The sequence below is a fragment of the Lynx canadensis genome, chromosome C2 (assembly GCF_007474595.2).
Source record: "Lynx canadensis isolate LIC74 chromosome C2, mLynCan4.pri.v2, whole genome shotgun sequence".
In the NCBI taxonomy this organism is placed as follows: domain Eukaryota; kingdom Metazoa; phylum Chordata; class Mammalia; order Carnivora; family Felidae; genus Lynx; species Lynx canadensis.
The window spans coordinates 1,828,889-1,850,829 of record NC_044311.2 but is presented as its reverse complement, the minus strand read 5'-3'; the positions used below and the strand labels follow the sequence as shown (position 1 = coordinate 1,850,829).

General features: G+C 43.3%; 1 protein-coding gene across 28 annotated transcripts in view; it reads right to left on the bottom strand.

The window, feature by feature from the left end:
* Nucleotides 1-2,272: 2,272 nt before the first annotated feature.
* CLASP2 (cytoplasmic linker associated protein 2) overlaps nucleotides 2,273-21,941 on the bottom strand; it is a 182,384-nt gene continuing 162,715 nt past the window's right edge. For all 28 annotated transcript variants that reach the window (XM_030328673.1, XM_030328674.1, XM_030328675.1 and 25 more), the window contains 6 exons: nucleotides 19,393-19,621; nucleotides 12,679-12,872; nucleotides 12,042-12,170; nucleotides 8,026-8,232; nucleotides 6,381-6,497; nucleotides 2,273-3,998 (listed from right to left, as the gene is read on the bottom strand). In XM_030328673.1, coding sequence (XP_030184533.1) covers nucleotides 3,912-3,998; nucleotides 6,381-6,497; nucleotides 8,026-8,232; nucleotides 12,042-12,170; nucleotides 12,679-12,872; nucleotides 19,393-19,621 — 963 coding nt within the window. In that variant the 3' untranslated portion in view covers nucleotides 2,273-3,911. The remainder of the gene's footprint in view (nucleotides 3,999-6,380; nucleotides 6,498-8,025; nucleotides 8,233-12,041; nucleotides 12,171-12,678; nucleotides 12,873-19,392; nucleotides 19,622-21,941) is intronic.

Sequence of the window (21,941 nt, the reverse complement as noted above, 5' to 3'; positions counted from 1 at the left end):
TTATTTTTGAGAGTGGGAGACAGACGGAGCACGAGCAGGGGAGGGGCAGAGAGAGAGGGGGACACAGAATCCGAAGCAGCTCCAGGCTCCGAGCCGGCAGCGCAGAGCCCAACGCGGGGCTCGATCCCACAACCTGAGACCGTGACCTGAGCGGAAGTCTGACACCCAACCGAGCCCCCCAGGCGCCCCACCATTGCTTTTTGGAAGTAGGCCCCATGTCCAACCCGGGGCTTGAATTCATTACCTGAGATCAAAAGTCACATGCCCCGCGAAACCAGCCAGGTGCTCCCCGCGGTGACTGATTTCTTTTTTTTAATGACTTCAGTTTCCTAGTATTTTGTTGACAATTTTTGCATCTATGTTCAGCAGGGATACTGGACTGTAATTCTTTTTAGTGGTGTCTTCACCTGGCTTTGGTATCAGGGTAATGCTGGCCTCACAGAATTAATTTTGAAAAATTTCCTTCCTTTTCCATTTTTTTTTTTTTTTTTTTTTGGAATAGTTTGAAAATAGGTACTAACTCTGCTTGAAATGTTTGGTAGAATTCACCTGTGAAGTCATCTGGTCCTGCACTTTTGTTAGGAGTTTTTTGATTACTGATTCAATTTCTTTGCTGGTTTTCAGTCTGTTCAATTTTTTCTTCTTCCTGCTTCACTTGGGGTGGGTTATGCTTCTAGGCATCTAACCATTTCTTGTTGTAGGTTGTCCAATTTGTTGGGTGTAGTTTTTCACACTCTATTTCTGTGGTGTCATTTCTCTTCTCTCACTTGTAATTTTATTGAGTCCTTTCTTTTTTCTTGGTAAGTTTGTCTAGAGGTTTATCGATTTTATTAATTTTTTCAAAAGACCACTTCCTGGTTTCATGGGTCTGTTCTATTGTTGTTTTCGTTAAGTATCTATATAATTTATTGCTACTCTACAGAGATGGGTAACTTTTTAAGAGCTTTTTAAAGCTTCTTTCTTTTGCATAGCTGTAAAACTGTACTTGACTGATCGCAATGAAACAAACCTAAACAGCACAGGAAGCAAAGATCTCAAAGTTTAAAAGAGCCCACATGAATTATGCCAATCCTCGTTTCTATTGACTGTAAATGTTATTCTAAATTAATAATGATGATACATTTGAATCTACAAACAGATCTGGCCTGATACGTTTCCAGTATTTTATTGTGAGACATATTTGGTGAAAAGTCATTCTGACCCAAAGTTAGATAGCTAAGTTAGATAGATGTAAGATAGATAGAATATGAAAGAATGCAGTAAACACACTCTAAATTTGAAACCTCAGGTTCAATCCACATGTTACTTGAAAACCTATTACAGATTTTGAAAACACAAGAAACAAACATGGCTTATAATTTGGAATTATGAGCTCTTAATTAGTTCTGAGCAGTGCAGTAAAGGAATGATACTGATAATGGTTAGGGAGAAAAGCAGAAAGAAGAAATTTAACCAGGAGCTTACCACCATTCTTTAACAGTTGACATCTAAATGTGTTTCTGGGATGAACAAATTTGAATAGTCAATAATAACTTTCCTAAAGCCTCATTAACTGAAACTATACAATTTTGTTTTTCACGTGTGTGTGTGTGTGTGTGTGTGTGTGTGTATTTTTTTTTTAATTTTTATATTTTTTTTGTTATTTCTTAAAGTAATCTCTACACCCAGTACGGGGCTCGAACTTTAGACCCCAAGATCAAGAGCTGCATGCTCTATCGACGAAGCCAGCCGGGTGCCCCCGAAATTATAGAACTTAAATACGACTTTTTTCATGTGTTTATATATTAGCTTTCACTTAGTCACATTAAACCATCCTCTTTCATCGCTCAGTTCATTCATTTGAACACCTGCCTTTAGACGCCAGGTCCTTGATCTAAGTTTTCAAGCAGAGTTATTATTCAGCTTACGTCACACTACCGAGTCGTCAATGGTAAGTTAAAGCAGTATCTTGAAGCAGAGGTCAAAATTAAATTGTTAGATTAAAAACGATTATAAGACACACCAAAGGTTATGGAACAAAACACATCACTGAGAAGAATTCAGTGTTTAAAATGCCTTTTCTTCCTCAAGATAAGCGATGTTCTAGACACGCAGATACAGCTATATAATTTGGTGGATGCCACTCCTGACAAATCTTTTCTCCTCAGATGCACTTATAAAATTCATGAGAATACCACTGATACAGGACCTTCAAAATATTTTTCAAGACCTAGTTAGGAGCGAAATGACTCGTCACACAGCGAGACCGAAAGACAACCGATGTACATTGTTAATTTTTTCAAGTAATGTTATGTACAGTTTTATTGCCAGTATATGCACAACAGTAAGCATAGAACTATAAATACACAATGTAATTAACAGTAGAAAACAAAATTGTTACAGGTAAAGGGGCGGGGATATAGAGAAACTATTTTCCTGCTGCTAGAACAGAAACAAAGGGAAAAGCCCATGACAAACCATCCATCCAGTACTTTTGTCTTAAATTCTTTACATACATTTCTACATGTTTTTCAGTTAAACAAAGAAAGTACAGATCACTCTGTAACAATAGCAAACTGCTATTTGCCTTTCCAGTCAAATTCACTTCATGTTAGGATTAAAAAAAAAAAAAAAAAAAAAAGTCAAGATGAGAAATCATTAGTGTCCCGGTTCCAAGTGATCTCATTTGCTTTGCACCAAACTGGTAAGTTTTGCAAGTCGGCTGCACAGGAAAAGAACAGGTGTAGCGAAAGGTGATTAAAACAATGTGTTAAAATGTAACAGAAAATCACCCTTGAAGTAGTTTTCCAAAAGACACTGTAGGCAGCAGCTCAGTTAAAAGGATCAGCCCTGAAGAGGTAGAGAATTTGAGTCCATTACAGAGATAATAGCCTTGTGCCACCTTCTCTCTCGTCAGGATCGTTTTCAAGTAAGACAATTTCACGGTCAAAGGAAACCAGGTGCCACCATTTAAAGAAAAGGTGCTGGTTGACTCGCGCGTCTCAGTGATTAATAAGTTCGTTTTTTAATGAGAAACAGAAGACGGTCAAGACGCACATGCACTGGATTTTCTTCTCTCTTTCCATTATCAAGTTTATTCATAAGTGAATTTGATATTAATAAATACGAAAAAAGCATCATTCACAACAACGAAAAACAAACCAGAAACCCTGCAAGAAAACCTTCTATTTTAATAAGCATCTAGAAAACAACAGGCAGATGATCTGGTGCAGCTTTCTTAAGGGGCCGCAGGGGGGACACGGTTTTAGGCGAGGCGGCAAGATGGAGAGCCAACGCGCGGAATCGGCGTCACAGAACTGGCTGATTCTGTGGCACTCTCTCTGAGGACGTCGCTGTACGCTACGGGTCACCCCAAAGAAGTTGCGACTAACGACACGTGTCACCGTCACGTCGACAGAGTCCAGCTGTGGTTCAAATCAGTCCTGCTTCGTTTCACATCATTTCAGTATTTCTAGCATAGGACATGATACAGAACGAAACTCCAAGTAGCAATAAAAATAGTATTCTGCATTTGAATAGAGGCAAAAAAATGTTTTAGACTGTTAAACTTTTAAAGCTTTAAGCATTCCTCTTTCACCAGCATTTAAAAAAATGTATACAATCATAACACTGGCAAAGGTTAATGGGAAGACAAGTACAAACATGTGAAATGATGAATTCGATTAAAAATTACTCTGTATCGATCCACTGATGTTAATACTGCTTCTTCTTGAATTTGGAATAACTATCATAAAAGTTACATGCAGACTGAGGAGAGCCCTCCGTTACAGAAAATACAAAACGAAACAAAAAACTAAAGCCGGGAAAAGATGGGGAGTTCCGAAAGATGCGTTTGAGTGCTTCCTCTCGCTGCTGAGGGGTGGTGTGCCCGTCCCGGGTCGGGGCGGCCCGGCCGGCTTCGGTCCGCGTCACTAACTCTGTCCGGAAACATCAGCAGCGGGGTCAGCTCCTCCAGAACCTGTCTGTGCGCGTTTGATGTACAGATTCAGGAGCTTCATCTGCAGGTTGAAACCAAAGCGAAGGCGTTGAGCAGGTTGCTCTAAATTACGGGAAGATGCTCACGAAAACAGGTCTGTACGTATCGGGAGTCTAAGAAGAGAGGTTTTAGGGGCGCCTGCCTGGCTCCGTCAGGGCGGCACGTGGACCCTCGATCTCAGGGTTGGGAGTTCGAGCCCCACGTTGGGTGTAGAGATTGCTTAAAAATAAAATCTTAAAAAAGTAAGTAGAGATTTTAGATTACGTTATGCCCGAGTTATCGTTGATAGTTAAGAGTTACCAAAAAGCTTCTCAAGTCTCCATCTGTTTGCGACTGAGTGCTCTATTTATGCATTTATTGAAGTAACCTCTGCACCCAACGTGGGGCTTGAACTCACGGCCCCGAGATCAAGAGTGACGTGGTCTACCGACTGAGCCAGCCGGGCACCCCTGGTGACTCTTACAATGTGCCTTTTCTGTAACACTAAACCTGCTGTAGTGTTAGCATGTGAAGCTTAAACGTAGAAAAGAAGTCTCATGAGGACGGTCGGGACAAACATTCGAGCACTATGTGCTGTAGAGTAAGCTAACCACCTCATGTTGCCTCTCTCTATCTCAACGACACTTTACACATGACGAAACCAAGACACGAAACATGCCAGTCGTTGTCTAGAGTCACAGAGGCAGGTAAGAAGTGGGCCAGGACAGAAAACCAGGCCCCTGGGTTCCAGGACCCGAGATCTTCAACGACTGTAACACCGCCTTCCAAGAATGTTCTTGATTGGTGTCATTTTGTGGTCTTTACCAGATGAGACCCTATTTTTATCAAGTGTTAATCAATGGATACGCGATTCTGTATTCTACTTCTTTTCGTCTGATGTCATTTCCAAGTATTTTTTCGGCCTGGCTATAGTCTTCATATGCAACATTACTGGCTGCCTCCTATTCTGACAAAGTGCTTAACTTTAACTCTTCCACAGACATCTCTGGTCATCAGGACACAACCTGAGCTTATCCCAAGACCCGAGATCGTTTCTCTTTGAAAAGCACTGTGTCGGGGCGCCTGGCTGGCTCAGTTGGCAGAGCACGTAGGGCTCTTAATGTCGGGGTGGTGAATGCAAGTCCCATGCGAGGTGTAGAGTTTACTTGAAAAAAAGAAAGAAAAAAGAAGACTGTGTTGTTTAAAGTTTGCTTTTGTAACATTAAATCGTTGATCCAATGGGTTTTTAGTCTGATGTCCAGGGGCTTCGGGCACTCACTGAATCCCCTGAAACCACGTGTAAAATTTTCTGTATTTATTTACCTTTCTTGGGATGTGGTAGTAATGCCCGAATCTCAAAGCGGGTCTGCGAGTCAGAGAGAGTTAAGAACCCACCGAGCACGCACGCAGGTATTTAACGTGAGGGGCATACCTGAGCCTTACAGGCATTTTCTCTACTGTTTTGGTATTTTAAAACTAAATCTGACGATAGTAATGACGATCACTAGGGTTCTGGGAAACTCTTAAAATGAGGGTGTCTCCTGCAAACAGCTCATAAGCAACAATCCAACAATCGTCACCTCGTAGAATAAATTTCAATGTTTGATAGTATCAAAAAAATGAGGGAAACAAGACTTAAATTAAAAATTTTTTTAAATGTTTTATTTATTTTTGAGAGAGACAGAGACAGAGTGTGAACAGGGAGGGGCAGAGAGAGGGAGACACAGAATCCGGAAAGGGCTCCAGGCTCTGAGCTGTCTACCCGGAAGGAGCCCGACGCGGGGCTCGAACTCACAAGCCACGAGATCGTGACCTGAGCCGAAGTCGGACGCTCGACCAACGGAGCCGCCCGGGCGCCCCAAGGCTTACATTTTTTAAAAGTTTATTTATTTAAGTAATCTCTACACCCGACGTGGAGCTTCAACACACATCCTTGAGATCAAGGTCATGTGCTCTAGTGACTCAGCCAGCCAGGTGCCCCTAGTTTTTCTTTTAAGTCTTAAGGACAGTGAATACTTGATTATCGGAGTTCATAGGGGAAAATCTAAGAAATATTCCAGGATTCCCCATTTTGGGAGACAGGAAGTAATCCACGAATACACAACCACTATTTATTCTTAAACCGTCCTTGGGGGCTATGATCGGGTGTGGGAGCTGGAAAGGAGTCAGCTGACTGGAGGCGTTTCTCTCACAGCCACACACCCTCTACCGAACCGGCGGCTTCCCCCAGCGACCCCCAGCGACCCCCAGTGACCGATGCGAAAGTAGAAACAGTTAACATTCAAACGGTAGGAGGAATGAGTCGGATACTCAAAGCCTGACTTATCCAAAGCCAAATACGAATTTACCCTTTAACCCGACAGAGACCTAAATTTTGAAACATGCACCACTGCCACCACCTGTAGACCAAAGCGTCGCCACTTACCTTGCTGCCCGTGAGCTGACTGAGATGTGGTTTTAGTTCGTCACCAATTACCGCGTGAACGGCCACCAGGCAGAAGACACAAGCTTTCCGAACACTGCTCTCCGAGTTATCGTAACCCTAGGGAGGAAAGTCCTCGTTAGCACTCCTGGGGGGCCGGAGAAAGAACCATTCCAGCACGGACAGGCGGGGTGGCTCCAACACGAGATTGCGGGCGCACCAAGGACAAGAAGCTTTAAGGATGGAAGTGACTCCTCCAGCTCTCCCGGCGGAAACGCGCCCTCCTCTCCGTCCGCCTCCCCTTCAGCGCCTCCCCACCACCGTCAGCTTTCCTGATCGGCTCCTACCTGATTTGGCCCGGAAGGCGGTCCCTTTGCCAACCTGCCCTGTAAAGTGTCCGGATGAACCTTGCTAAAGCACTCAGCCGTAGGGAGCCCAAGAGCGCCTCCCTTCCGGAAAAAAACCTGAACTGAAGTAACACTGGGCCTGGCGGTCAGGGCCCGCCTATAACCCAGGCTGAATTCTAAGCTCAACATCTGTCCCACCCCTACCGTTACTCGAAGTCACTCACCCAACAGAACATGCAGTCAGTAGCCACCGTGTGTATGATACACACACCATGTACATTCTGTACAAAGAAAGGGGTCTGGATCCTATCTTCAAGGAGCACACAATTTAGGGAGCAATATTAGACTCAGAACAGAGTCAAAGAGAACACTACAGATGCACAAAGAAATGAGTAATTCTCTTCAGGAGGGGTATACGCTCTGTAATTCTGGCCATTAAAATTACATTACAGAATAATAATTTACTGGACGGGAGAGTTAACAATTCATGATTAAGCAAAAAAGCATGCTATAAAATATGATCCCGTTATGAAAACGTTTCTGCGGATGGGTTTGTGTGCATAGAAAAAAACCACATTACATCTATGGCTGTAAATCAGTGTAACCATTTTGGAGAGAAATTTGGCAACACCTAGGAATTCTACTTCTAGATATATACACAGAAGTATAAGAAGATATTATAAAGAAGTTCACTGCAATATTTGTATCATTAAAAAAGGAAACAATCCATATATTCATCAAAAGACGAGTGGATCGACCAATTGTGGGATTCACATACGTGGAAATTGCTCAGCCATAAGACAGGAATGAAATTCTAACACCTGCTGTAACACAAGCCCTGAAAACATTATGCTAAATGAAATAAGCCGGCCACAATAGGACAGATACCGCGGGATTCCATTTACGTCAAGAACCTAGCAAGTAGAAGAGCCACGGCAGAATAGGAGATACCGGGGGCTAAAGAGCATGGGAACAAGGAGTTATTAATTCATTACTGGGTATAGTTTCCACTGGGGACGAGGAAATCTGTTCCGGACATGGGCAGTTGCGAGGGCTGCACAACAGCATGCACGTATTTAATGCCGACGAATCTCACGCTTAAAAGCGGCTCAAGGGTAAGTGCTAGGTTACGTATGTACTTAACACACACACACACGCAAAGCTGGCTACGGAAAGTCTCTGCTCTGAACGTCCGGGACGGCAGGAAGGCTTGGTTATGCCGCTCGTGCTGCCTAGAGCGTGCCCAAAATAACCGAATCCCCAAGGTGGTACAGCTTACCCCTCCAAGTTCGGTTTCTTACCTGTATCAAGCCTGGCATGATCTCTGGCAAAAGCAGGTTGAGGGTGTCCTTGGACACCCGCTCTATCACTTTCGTTTGCATCTTGATTGCAGCCAGATTGATCGGGTAATCTGCGGTTTGGATGATGGGGCAAAGCACTTTGATGCACTGCTCGGGGCTGATAGAAGTGGCCAGCACCGATGCCGCTTCCTCAGCAGATCTCACCACCTGAAACCAAGGGGAAATTGGGCCGGGAACAAATTTAAGAACGTTATGCTGCGTCCTGGAAGTACAAACGTCATGAAATATGAAACAGGACAGGAGATCTACGATTAAAAGCAACTTTTTAAAATGTTTGTTTACTTTTGGAGAGAAAGGGAAGGAGTGGGGAGGGCCAGAGAGAGAGGGAGACAGAGAATCCGAAGCGGGCTCCGGGCTCCGAGCTGCCCAGAACCCAACACCGGGCTCGAACTCACGAACTGTGAGATCATGACCTGCGCCGAAGTCGGGACGCTTAACCGACTGAGCCACCCAGGCGCCCCAGCACATCTACAATTTGCTTTGAAAATACTACCATAAACACGACAAAGTGAGGGTACAGATAAAACAGGAGTGGCAAAATATAACCTGTTGAAGCCAGAATGGACACATGGGGAGAATATTTCTTCCAGACATTCTTCCTTCTTTTGTGTTCTTAATGTTGGCTAATGCGATTTTTACTTTTATTCTTTTTGAGAGACAGAGCAAGTGTGTGTGTGTGCACACAAACGTGGGAGGGAGGGGAGGAGGAGGAGGAGAGGGATGAAGAGAGGGAGGGAGAGACAGAGGAAGAGAGAGAGAGAGACAGAGAGAGAGAGAGAGAATGAATCTCAAGCAGGATCCGTGCTCTCAGGATGGAGCCCAACACAGGGCTCGAACCCATGAACTGTGAGATCACGACCAGAGCTCAAGTCAAGAGTCGGATGCTCAACCGAACGAGCCACACAGGCACCCTGGCTAATGCAATTTTTAAGTGCTACTGTAGTCTTGCTGTGCTGGGCAGTGAAGGCTCTATTTACCAAGACTATAATGCGAACGGACCCTCTACAGCAGCCGTGCTGAGACCCTGCTCGTTATCCTGTACCCTCAACTCCAGGAGTGTTTGTGTTCTTTTCATCACATTAGAACAAAATAAAATAAAATCTCATTAGTAAGTTATCAAGTTAACATGCTATTCTGTTCATAGTGATTTTCTTCCCTTCTGTACTGGGCCTAGGAGAACAGACACTGGCTTTGCAATGAAGTAAAGAAATGGTTGTCCACCTTCATAGAATCTGTAATCTCTAAAGATGGTCTCGAGACCACGCAAACATTACTGCTTTGGACTCTACTTTAGTCGTTTCTCACTTAGGGTCCCAAGCTGTGAGCGGCACTAAGGAAAGCTACAGCGGCAAATCCGATGGTAGACCCGGGGCTAATTTTAGCTGTATTACCTTAAGAATGTTGATTTTACCTTTTGTAAACATGCAGATTCCGGGTCTTATTTGGGTCAGAGGGTGGATAACTGAACCACACACAGTCGTTTTTTAAACCTTCAGCAAGATACTACGAATGTTCCACTACTGCTGAACAATAGCTCAATAAAAAATACTCCGAATAAAAATCCACACAGATTTAGAAGTTATGACTTACTCTCCTACAAGACTCACAGTCATATCATTTGAAACCCAGAGGGTTTCAATTTCTTCAAATATGCACCAACACTTCTTTTTTTAAGCTATCTCTACACCCAAGGTGGGGCTCGAACTCAGGGTCCTATCAAGAGCTGCTTACTCTACTCACTGAACCAGCCAGGTGCCCCGAAGTCCTCACCAACACTTTTGTTTTATTTATTCATTTTGAGTGAGAGAGAGAGAGAGGGAGGGAGCCTGTGTGCCTGAGCAGGGGAGGGGCAGAGAGAGAGGAGGAGACAGAGAATCCCAAGCAGGCTCTGCACTGTTGGTGTGGAGCCCAACTCAGGCCAAACCCAGAAACCCTGAGATCACGACCTGAGCCGAAACCAAGAGTTGGATGCTTAACTAACCGAGCCACCCGGGGGCCTCATCTCACCAACACTTCCAATTGTCGTTCTTCCTAGTGTATATAAAGTGGTATCTCATTGTGGGTTTAGTTGTATTTTCCTAATGAGTACCGACATTGAGCATCTTTTCTTGTGCTTATTGGCCATTTGTATATCTTCTTGGGTGAACCGTCTATTCAGGTCCTTCGCCCATTTTTAAATTGAGTTATTTCTTTTCATTGTTGAGTTGTCAGAGTTCTTTATATATTACCTCATCAGACATAGGATTTGCAAACATTTTCTATTCTGTGGGTTAAATTTTCCACTTTTTTTATGGTGTCCTTTGAAGCACTAAAGTTTTTTTTTTTTTAAACATTATTCTTTGTGGCACTGCTTTATCTATTTTTTGAGTAAACTCTATGCCCAATGTGGGGCTTGAACTCATGACCCTAAAAGAGTCTCACTGACTGTCGCAGCCAGGTGCATCTGAAGCACAGAAGTATTTATTTATTTTATTCTATTCATTTTTAAATGTTTACTTATTTTTGAGAGAGAGAGAGAGAGACACACAGCATGAGCAGGGGAGGGAGAGAGAGAGGGAGGGAGACACAGGTTCCGAAGCAGGCTCCAGCTCCGAACTGTCGGCACAGAACCCGACGTGGGACTCCCAACTCACAAGCTGTGAGATCGTGACCTGAGCTCAAGTTGGACACTTAACCGACTGACCCACCCAGGTGCCCCGTTATTTTATTTTTAAAACAATATTTTACTTTTAAGTTATCTCACCACCCAATGCGGGGCTTGAATTTACAAGCCCGAGATCGAAAGTTGCGTGCTCTGCCCACTGAGCCAGCCAGGCGCCCCGAAGCACAAAAGTTTTCAATTTTGATCAAGTCCAATTTATGTTCCTGTTGCTGTTGGTTACTTGGGCTCTTGGTGTTATATCTAAGAAACCACTGCTAAATCCAAGGTAACAAAGGTTACAATCATGTTTTTTCCTGAAAGTTTAGTTTCAGCTCTTTCATTTAGCTTTGATCTACTTTGTCTCACTGCTGTTTTCTAACTTTTCTTTTTTGATTTCTTTTGCTTATGTCTTGGTTCTACAGAGATATCTAATGCTACTACTCTGGTGCCTTCTCTTAGAATTGCAGTCTGTACCTGACATTTCCTTTTTTTGTTATGTCTGAGACAATAAAAATCCTCATGGTTATCTCATCGATGCCACTGTAGGTGGTAGAAATATTGTGACTAAAAAGAGATGAGACAGGAGAGAGAGACAAACCAAGAAACAGACTCTTAACTCTAGAGAACTGATGGTCCCCAGAGGGCAGGTGGGTGAGGGATGGGGGAAATAGGTGATGGGGATTGAGGAGGGCACTTGTGATGAACCTGGGGAGTTGTATGGAAGTGATGAATCACTGTATTGTACCCCTGAAACTAATCCAACTCCGTGTTAACTAACTAGAACTTAAATACAAACTTAAAAAGCACCCCCGCCAAATGTTTTTTTTACACAACTGTAAATGCATACAGGAGACAGATTTACAGGACTTCCAGGAAAGCTATCCTCATTGTTTTATTGAATAAACTTTTAACAGATATCTAGTTCCCAGAGGCGATTTATTACCACTTGAAAATAATGATTCTTGTCTTCATTAGTTATCTCAAAAAACCAAATTCTTATCGGTAAGTGGAAAGAGAAGGCTGGCGATTCTAAGTAGAAAACTACAAGACAAATTACAGAGGAAATGAAATCAGGATTATTTCCTAGAGCTGGCTGTATTAGGGGAAAGCCCACGATATCACCATAATTCACTTAGTAGAAAAAATATGACTGCAACTCCATCAGATATTACCTGGAACATCAAAGTTAAGTGTTCGTTCCATTGAAATGATGGATACTCTCCAAGGGTACTCTTCAAGCAATGTTTGTATGTTTCATGCAATCACATCAGAGGTACTGAGAATAAAATAGTAACTTAATCGTCAGGTAACTCACCTCCTTATGAGGGTCTTTATGTGCTTCCAACGTTTTCATGACCGTCAGTTCTGCATAGTTTTTAAATCTGGCTGGTTGATGCCTTAGGATTTCTCTTAAAACCTTTAACGCCAAAGCCCTGATGGTAGGCTAAGAAGAAATATTTTAATGTTTTTAATATTTTGGGTTGTAGACAATCTACTACATTTTCTGTATCTGTATTAAGGATCTTAACGTTGGGGCAGGGATAAGTTGTAGACAACTGTATAAAGCATACGGTATATGGCATAATTAAGTTTTCACATCTCTAGTTGAAAACTTACGTCATACTTCATATATTTGTAGGAGATCCAGAACCAACGACATTCTATGAAAAAGGAAATTTTACTTCTGAACTGGTTTAAATACGCAAAACAAGTACTCTTCTATAAAAACACTTTCAGCTACCTTTCATTTCTCCCATTGTCAATTGTTCCAAATCAACTGAGTTGTTGGTTTAGAAGACAAAGTACTCATAATGAAAATTTCACACGGGAAGAAACAGTAAAAGAGACCGATCTTCTCAATTTCCCAATTTGTGAAGCACTTGATTAGCAGGCAAGGACGGGCAATCCAAGACAGGAAAAACAGGCTATTATTTACATATTCTGCCATTTACCTCTTTATCCCCAAGGGTTTCAAGCAACAGAAGTAATATTGTTTTGAAGTGTTCATCCCAAACGCTGAAAGATTCCTCCTGTGTCAGTTTCATGAGTTCATAGAGGGCGATTTTTCTTTCCTCTACACGTTCATTATGGTTAGACAACTCCTTCAACAACTCTGCAACCAGGTCAGAATGGTCTAGGGAGAGATCTGGCAGGAGGACACAAGATTAATTCTGTAACTCTTGTTAAGTATGGGGATGACAACTTTAGTTTTAAGGGAAAAAAAGGACTAATTTTCTTTTCCATTTAGTCATCTTGAACCCATCGGTTTTAGTTGAAAACTTTTTATAATAAAAATTTACATGGAGAAAATATATAATGAACCCCATATACCCATCGCCTAGATTTAATAATTAGCCAGATTTTACCGTTCTTACTTCATCTTCCTCCCTCTCCATTCTTCCTGAAATATCTCTAGTAAATGGCAAACACATCACTTTATCTTTTATCTTTAAGTACATCAGCATGCACGTCTATGGTGTCACGCCAGGAGGCTCGCAATGTTTGACGCCTCCATTTTCAGAGGTACCAACGATGGCCAACAGATTGAGGTGGTGACAACGTGACCCTACCGTTGTAAAGTTCCCCCTCAATCTTTTTTTTTTTTTTTTTTTTTTTTTGAGGGAGCTGGGGTATGGAGAGAGAGACAGACACAGAGAGAGAATAAGTGGGGGAGGGGCGGAGAGAATTTTAAGCAGCTCCACACCCAGCACGGGACCCGAAGCAAGGCTTGATCTCAGGGCTGTGAGACATCACGACCTGAGCTGAAATCAAGAGCCAGATGCTCAACCGACTAAGCCACCCGGGCGCCCTAAGAAAGACTATATTTTACTTAAGGGGGGATTCAGAAACCTGAGGAAAGGAAATAGAGCTGAACCATTAGAACAGATGAGTTCAACGAGAGTAAAACTAACAGATGATAGGGAAGGAAAACGGAGCCAAAATGTTGACAACATTCACTAACTATTAAAAAAAAAAGTTTGCTCTGACAACTTTCATGGAATTACAATTAGAACACTAACGTCATCATACACAGCGCACAAGATATGATTACTGAACTTAAAAATTTGAGATATGTGAGAAGACCACTCACATATATGAAGATCTATGACCACTAAGGTGAACCAAGTTGGGGTTTTGGAAGATCAAGCGGAAGAACCTCTATAAAGTGCAGAGCATACCATGAAGAAGAAGAAATCTGAGTTTAAGAATAACATCAACATCTTAACTTGTAGGATGAAAACTGTCCACAGTAACTTCATTTATACAGACCAGCACTGGAACAGCATTGCCAGTTTAACAGGAAATACCAAAGCAGGATAAATGCGTCTCTATAGACCTCATAAAAGTCATTCCTGCAAAGTTCTGTTATCAGACTTGCACAGAGGATTGTTCCAGTAAGAGTGTATTTTATTTCGGCCCAATAAAGGGAAGTCACCAAAGAATGCTTTCCAGGGAATGCAGCTCTTTTCTCTACGAATATAAGCTTTGTAGTTACACTAGGAGATAATCAGAAATGACTAAAATGGTCTGGACAGGTGACTGACAGGAAAATCATTTCTGCCAAAGAAAACACATTTGTTACAAAACCGAACTACTTATATCGTACAAATGAGATAAGACTAAAGTCATTAATTCAGATAAAGTGTAACCGACTGTATTTCCTCTTCTGATAGACAGGCATCAAGGTCATGTGAAAAGAAAAGGCTCTGGACCCACCAAACCTGTGCCTCTGATCCTGAGTGCGACAGAGGTACATTCTTAATTACTGTGGAGGCTCAGATTTCTCACGAGTAAAATGGGAAAAGAGCACCGACTTCCTACTGTCATGGGGAGGACCTGGGCTGACTAATAGTTTTTCTTGTGTCTTTATGATAAATATTGGCCCAATTACAACTCTGATAATATTTCTGTTGCAGTGCTGAAAATATATGGGCTATTCTTTTCACTGGCAAACTCTGATAAGAGGATTCCTTGAATAACAGTATCATCCTCACCAACAGTAATATTCTGAAATTTTATGGTCTCTGGTAAACTTTACAAAAGTCATGTGGACATTAGTGGGGTGTTAGTTTTTTGTGACACGTTAATCTTGATAAATTTATCACTCGTGTGTCTGTAATGTGTAGAGAATCATCTGAATAATAGACATACTAATTAAGTCTCAGAATTTCAAAACAATTTCTTTCTACAGAAATTGACTTAAAAAAATAACTACATCCTGCCAAAAGTTATGGATTTTAAAAACCAAAAAAAAAAAAAAAAAAAGAGGAGGAATTTTGCAACCAGGCAGACATGAAAGGACAATCCAAAAACCAATGGAGGTCAATACGTTAAAAAGAATGGGTAATGTTAGCAGTGTTCACAATAAAATAGGCCTTTCTAACAAGGCCTTCCCCACCTCAAGTTTAAAAATGAACACAGACAATAAATGAAAAGAACTGCAAGATGAAGCTTAGAGCAACTACTATTTTGTTTGATGGCTTATCCATTTTCAGAGAGTGTTTACTCAACGTAAAATGGCTATCTTAAGTTTCAGAAGTCAATCAAGTGTTATGCTGCGAAGAAATTTTCTCAAGTTCAAAAATATTCCACCCAGTTTAGATTTTGGTTATGTAATTTCTAAACATGTCTTCCTTTAACAAATGGGAAATATATGATCTTTAGTAAAGGAGAAGAGAATTAGACAATAAGTGGATAACCTTGCCAAACTGTCATAATTTTGGCTTTGTGATAATATTAACTCTCTTAACCTGAGCAGTTGGTAAAAACATAATTCTTCAGCCTCACAAATGAAGAGATTTTTCCATTCACCAAACTACAGATGACCAGGCCTGGGAACACAGATTTCTGAGCAGCGTAAGCAGGGTCTCCACACCTGACAGTGGTGAACTACGGAATTTCAGGGCTCAGCCAGGGCAAGAAGGGTGTCCACATGGAGTGGTGACCAGGTGTGACCTGTGAGAGCCCAGGGAGAAGGAGAAGGGCACCCATGGCCCCGGGAGTCAGAGCCCAAGGAGGCTGAGCGCACCCAGGTGGAGTGGCAGAGGTGAGGGGTGCAGGAGAAGGAGGAGGGGCAGAGATGGAAAGCTGGCTGCAGACAGGAGGACTGACCCAATACGTAAATATATTAAAGGGAATGAAAGGCAGGTTGCTCAGTGTCACAAAAGGGGGCTTATCCAAAAGGGGGCTGATGCCAAGAGCACATGACCTGAATCCAATCACAAGAGAACATCAGAACAGGATACTAGAAATAATCTTATGGTGCTAAATTGAATTGGGAGTTTATGTAAACTCATAGCTCTTGATACAGAAATAAATAGGTACACACCAGTGTGGGTATGTGTGCACATGGACAGACATACGTATACATATATTCCCTTAGCTTTGGCCGCTGAGAGGTCTTAGGGGGAGTGATATCCCACTAGCAGTGGCTATACCTAGTGCTCAGACTTTAGCCTTTAAAGACCATTTTCTATTAAATGAAACCGAAGACCGACCCCTGGGGAAATGATTGATTGGAAGACTCAAGCAGGGACAGCACAACATTTTGTCATGCCGGATGCAAGGATGGGGACACTGGCAAGAGAACAGGTCAAATCAAAGGCAATCTGAGCATCAACACAAATAATGATATTACAAATTATAAACGGTTGAGTACAATGCAAACCATGAGTTCATGTAATTATAAATACATAAATGAAACTTTTTAAATGAATACATTTTAACACAGTTTTAAAGTACCGCCTTACAAGGCACTTACTAATTATACTTTTTTTTTTTTTTTAAATGTTGACTCCTTTTTGAAAGATAGAGAGACAGGGCATGAGCAGGGGAGGGGCAGAGAGGGGGGGAGACACAGAATCTGAAGCGGGATTCAGACTCTGAGCTGTCAGCACAGAGCCCGATGCGGGGCTCGAGCCCACGAACTGTGAGATCATGACCTGAGCCGAAGTCGGATGCTTAACCGACTGAGCCACCCAGGCGCCCCAAGCACTTATGAATTATAAAAAGAGTAACTTCACAGTGGAGAAGCGTGGTAAGCACCAACATAATCAGGTGATAAAAGTTTCTATCACCGGTCACTGGGCAAAGTGAAACCATTTATTAGCTGAAGAATGGACTATCACTTCTGGGACACTGATGCCAAGAGCACATGACCTGAATCCAATCACAAGAGAACATCAGACAAACCCAAACCGAGGGAGACGCTAAAATATAACTGGACTTCACAAGGGCCTTGGTCACTGAAGGAGACTACAGAGACATGATGAGATTCTGAAGTGGGTCCTCTGGCTGCAAGGTATTCTCACTGGACAAGTGACAAAACCCAAATGGGGTTTCAGGACAGGCGATTATTAATGCACGAATGATAATCACCTGGTTCTGAGGCGTATCTTGGGGTTATGTGGGAGAGGGTCTGTGTTTAAGGAGAGCACATCCTCAAGTACTTGAGGTGACGGATCATCGGTCTGAAGCTTACTCTCAAGAGGTCAAGAGAAAGTTCTTTGTGCTGTACCTTCATTTTTAAAATTTTTGATTGCTTTAAAATTAAAAAAAAAATACATAAATTGCAGCTGAGGTAAGAAATGTCAGCGGACCCAGTCTGGTCTGCCAGCTTGTGACGGCTGTACCTAAGTAACTTAAGAACAAAGCTGCTAAGCTACAGGTCTCAGTTTACTGGGCTGCTGGAACCACGCAGGGATTAAGGGACAGGCACACGCTACGTCCAATGCATTCCCTCCGGTTCTGTTGCCGCCACAACTAAACCTCAGCAACAGAGCCAGCTAATTGTGACAGATCAAAATACACCAAAATCAATCATTTCGGCAGTTTATAGATTCTTCTGTAATTCAGAGTTAGTTTGGCAAGTTGCCATAATTTTGTCTTTGTGATAATTGAGATATATTAATACTTAAAAAATTTTTTTTAAATGTTTATTTATTTTTGAGAGACAGAGAGAGAGAGAGAGAGAGAGAGAGAGAGAGAGACAGAGACAGAGCGAGAGCAGGGAAGGGGCTGAGAGAGAGGGAGACACAGAATTCGAAGCAGGCTCCAGGCTCTGAGCTGTCAGCACAGAGCCTGACGCGGGGCCTGAACTCATGGACCACGAGATCGTGACCTGAGCCGAAGTCTGACGCTTAACAGACCGAGCCACTCAGGTGCCCAAAATTTTTTATATTAAAAAAATTTTTTGTTTTAATGTTTGTTTCTTTTTAAGACAGAGAGAGACAGAGTGCAAGCAGGGGAGGGGCAGAGAGAGAGAGGGAGACAGAATCTGGAGCGGGCTCCGGGCTCCGAGCTGGCAGCTCAGAGCCCGATGTGGGGCTCAAACCCACGAACCACAAGATCATGACCTGAGCCAAAGTCGGGTGCTTAACCAACTGAGCTGCCCAGGCACCCCGATACGTTAAGACTCTTAACGTGACATAATGGTAAAAACATGATTCGTCAACCTGGTTGGTAATCAAAGAAATAAAAATGAAGATATTTTTCCACTTACCAAATTATAAAAATTAAAAAAAGATTGCTGATCTCTAACTTCTCAATCTTTCTAGTGATTAAGGAAATGCTATCGTTGGGATGACCTATTTTATATCCATCATGGTGACAAAATTTTAAAAGGTTTGAGTATTCTGTGCTGGTGAAGCAATCAGCACTACATACACCTCAACTGGCCAAGTATTCTGAGTCAGTAAGTGGGTAGTAACTCTCAAAACTTCAACTTAGATATCCCTTTATCAAGCAATTCTATCTCTAGAAATCTCTCAGAGTAAATTACTTACGTAGGTGCATAAAAGCTTATGCAGAAACATGTTCACTGACAGCAACACTGGGGGAACAAAGGAAAACCAGAAACTACCCGAGCGTAGTATCATACGAATGTTAAGGGGGGGATTTTCAAATTCAGCCACATACAGTTATCTATTATTTTACATTACTTGAATCTTCAGTAAAAAATTAATGACTTATATAAATTTGCAGGGAAAAATGTAGTTCCTTCTTACTAAAAATACCTAAGCCATATGCAGTGTTTTGTACTTTGTCTCTGTACATCTTACTCGAACCTAACTGCAAAGTGTGGCTGGAAGGGCAGATAGGTAGTACATATCCATCGTCCTTCAGAAGGGACGCTGAGGAACAGTCAACCAAGCACCAGGCCGGGCAGCGGAGTCAATGTTGGAACTCAGTCCTATGCCCTCGGTCCAAGCCGCTGACAGTGTTGGAGTTGGTCCTAAGCTGACTTCAAATTCTAATGGTGACTTTGTCCACACTTGGTCGTGAACGCATCTTATGAGAGTTTATGATTTCACACTTTATTAAAGGGCCCTTACAAAGAATGAGTAGTTCTTCAAAGGTTTTGTCACGCTGGTCTAAAAATTAACGGCTGAATGGCGTCTAGAGATAAATTTAAGCCGCAGGCGGACTTCACTTGTTTCTGGGCGGTCAGTATGGTTTTCCTGGTTTTTGAGGATGATGTCAGGGTTACCCTGTTTCTCACTCTGGGGCAGAAAACTACCAAACCACCAGAAAGGAGCTCCTGGAAGATGGGGGAACACCTCTCCATTCCAAAGCTCCTTACTTCTTAGGGAGTTACGGTATTTCTCCTGCTCCACTGATTACCAGCCCCCGAAAGCACAGGTGACCAAACATGACCCACGACCTACCGTCAGGAAACTGGTCGGCGTCGTCGTCAAACATGGCTTCCTTGAGGGCAGACTTATTGAAGGGACTGATGCTATCTGAATAGTTATATGGATTATAGTCTCGCGAGCGTGGGGAGGAATGAGCAGGCATCGACTGGAGCAACGAAGCTTTATTATCAAGGGAGGTTTGGCTTGAGTCGGTAGCATCGCCTCCTGCCCTTGGGTCAGGCATCCCGGGACCGCCACACATCTATTAATGGGAAGGGGAAGGCGCAGAAGATTAACTCACTTTCAAATATCTCTTTCAAATTCTAAAAAAGATGTTTCTCTGTTGCTTCAAAGGAACCAACATGAGGAGTTAAAACTTACATTCAAAATGTCAAAGCTTATTGTAAAGATGTGAAACAGAAACAAAAAAACCAAAACCCGCAGCTGTGAGAGCAAATAAGAACCATAAAAGAATATTGTTTCCAATGACTCCTGCAGTTCCCTTGCTAAGGGCTTGACCAAACAACACGCAGGCAATTACAGCTCTCTATGCCAGTTAAAGACATAAAAGGACTTTCACTACCAACACGGAACTAAAAGCTGCCAGATTCCGTTGTTAAGGTAGTAAATCACACAAGGACAGGATGTCAACAAAGTATAAAAGAATCAAATTTTGGGGTTGCCGGGGTGGCTCAGTTCGTTAGGTGGCCGACTCTTCATTTCGGCTCAGGTCATGATCTCACAGTTCCTGAGACTCAGCCCTCCGTCAGGCTCCACGCTGGGCATGCAGTCTGCTTGGGATTCTCTCTCTCTCCCTCCCCCTTCCCTGCTCTCTCCCTCTCGCACGTGCACCCTCTCTCTGTGTCTCTCTCTCAAAAAAGGAAAAAAAAGGGAGGGGGTTGTCTGGGTGGCTCAGTCAGTTAAGTGTCCCACTTCTGCTCAGGTCATGATCTCACGGTTCATGGCTTCGAGCCCCGTGTAGGGCTCTGTGCTGACCGCTCGGAGCCCGGAGCCTGCTTCGGATTCTGTGTCTCCCTCTCTCTCTCTGCCCCTCCCCTGCTTGTTCTGCCTCTCAAAAATGAATAGTAAAACATTAAAAAATAATAAAACACTTTTAGCAAAGGCCTCAAGGCTTGTAACTTTTGAAAGGATGCCTGATGGAGTTGGAGCGCATGAACATACTTTTATCATAAAACATCAATACTAACACTGATTCTAATACTAGCATGAAACTCATTACTACCGTCAGATCACCATCACCACCGTCTACTCAGCAACTATGTGCTAAGCCATTACTCAGGTGCTTTACTAATATTCTTCAAACATTCACCGTGCACCTACTGTGTGCCAGGCTTCATTCTTGGCAGTGGGGATATATTAACGAACAAAAGAGAATGCCGTCCACCTCCACGGAGTCTACATTCTAGTTGGGGGACAGACAGTACAAAACGTAATGAATGAGTAGACAGAATGGTGGAAGAGGATTCGCGTGCGGGAGGTGGTGCCGTGTTAAAGGGACCGTGAGTGGTGCGGTGGGAGGGAGGCAAGTGCAGACCAGCTAGGGTGGTCGGAGTAAGCCGTGCGAACCGAGACTTGAAGGAAATCAGCCAGGAAGCGGGTTTAAGACAGAGGGAACAGCCCAGACAAAGGCCCGGAGGCAAGAGCATGCCCGGGAAGTTCAAGGAACAGCAAGGAAGCCAGTGTGGCTGGAGCAGAGGAAAGCGGGAGGAGACGAGGCCAGAGAAGTGACAGGGGAAAAAAGCCTGTTGTGTAGACGCTGGCTTTTATTCTGGGACGTCCCACAGGGTTACAAGCGGAGGTGTGCCAAGACATGACAAGGGTCACCGGCAAAATCAAGGAGGCCGGTTAGGTGCCGATTTTAGCAGCCCAGGGGAGAGAGGACTGATGGTAAGGCCGGCTGGAGCCAGAATGGCAGTGACGGAAGTGGACGGAGTTTGGATCTATTTTGAAAACGGGACGACAGAGCGAGCGTGCAGGATGAGAGAAAGAGGGGCGTGAGGACAACTCTCCGGTCCCAGGCTTTTGGCTGAGTGACTAGTGCTACCAACCGCGACACAGAGGAGCAGCTTCGTGGACGAGACTGCAGGTGCGGCAGGAAGCGGGCTGGAGGCACGTGAGCTCCAGAGGGAAGTTGGGCTGGACAGACTCGTATCGCTTCTGACACTGACAACACCTTCCAGAGTACAATGTCGTCGCCTCATCTTCCTAACACAAACACTGAGCTTTAGACGTGATAATATCATGTGACTACTGGGTATCTGCCAGGAAGCGGGATTTGAAGTTACTTCGGCCAGAATCCTGTGTGAGCTCCCCACCCCGCACCCTGCGATCTCTGAGGAAAAAACGTCTCAGCAGTGATTCTTACCAAACCGTTATTGCTTTTGGGGTGGGGAACCTCAAATATGAGTGGTGAGCCGGCTCTGGCCCGATAGCACGGGGAGAAAAACAACAGCGGGAAGGCAGAGGAGGGAGCCCTTTCGAGATGTGCTGAAGAACTGCCGTGCTCCCCAGTTCTGCAAACGCTGAGAAACCACAGATTCCATAGGAAATGACGGGATGGC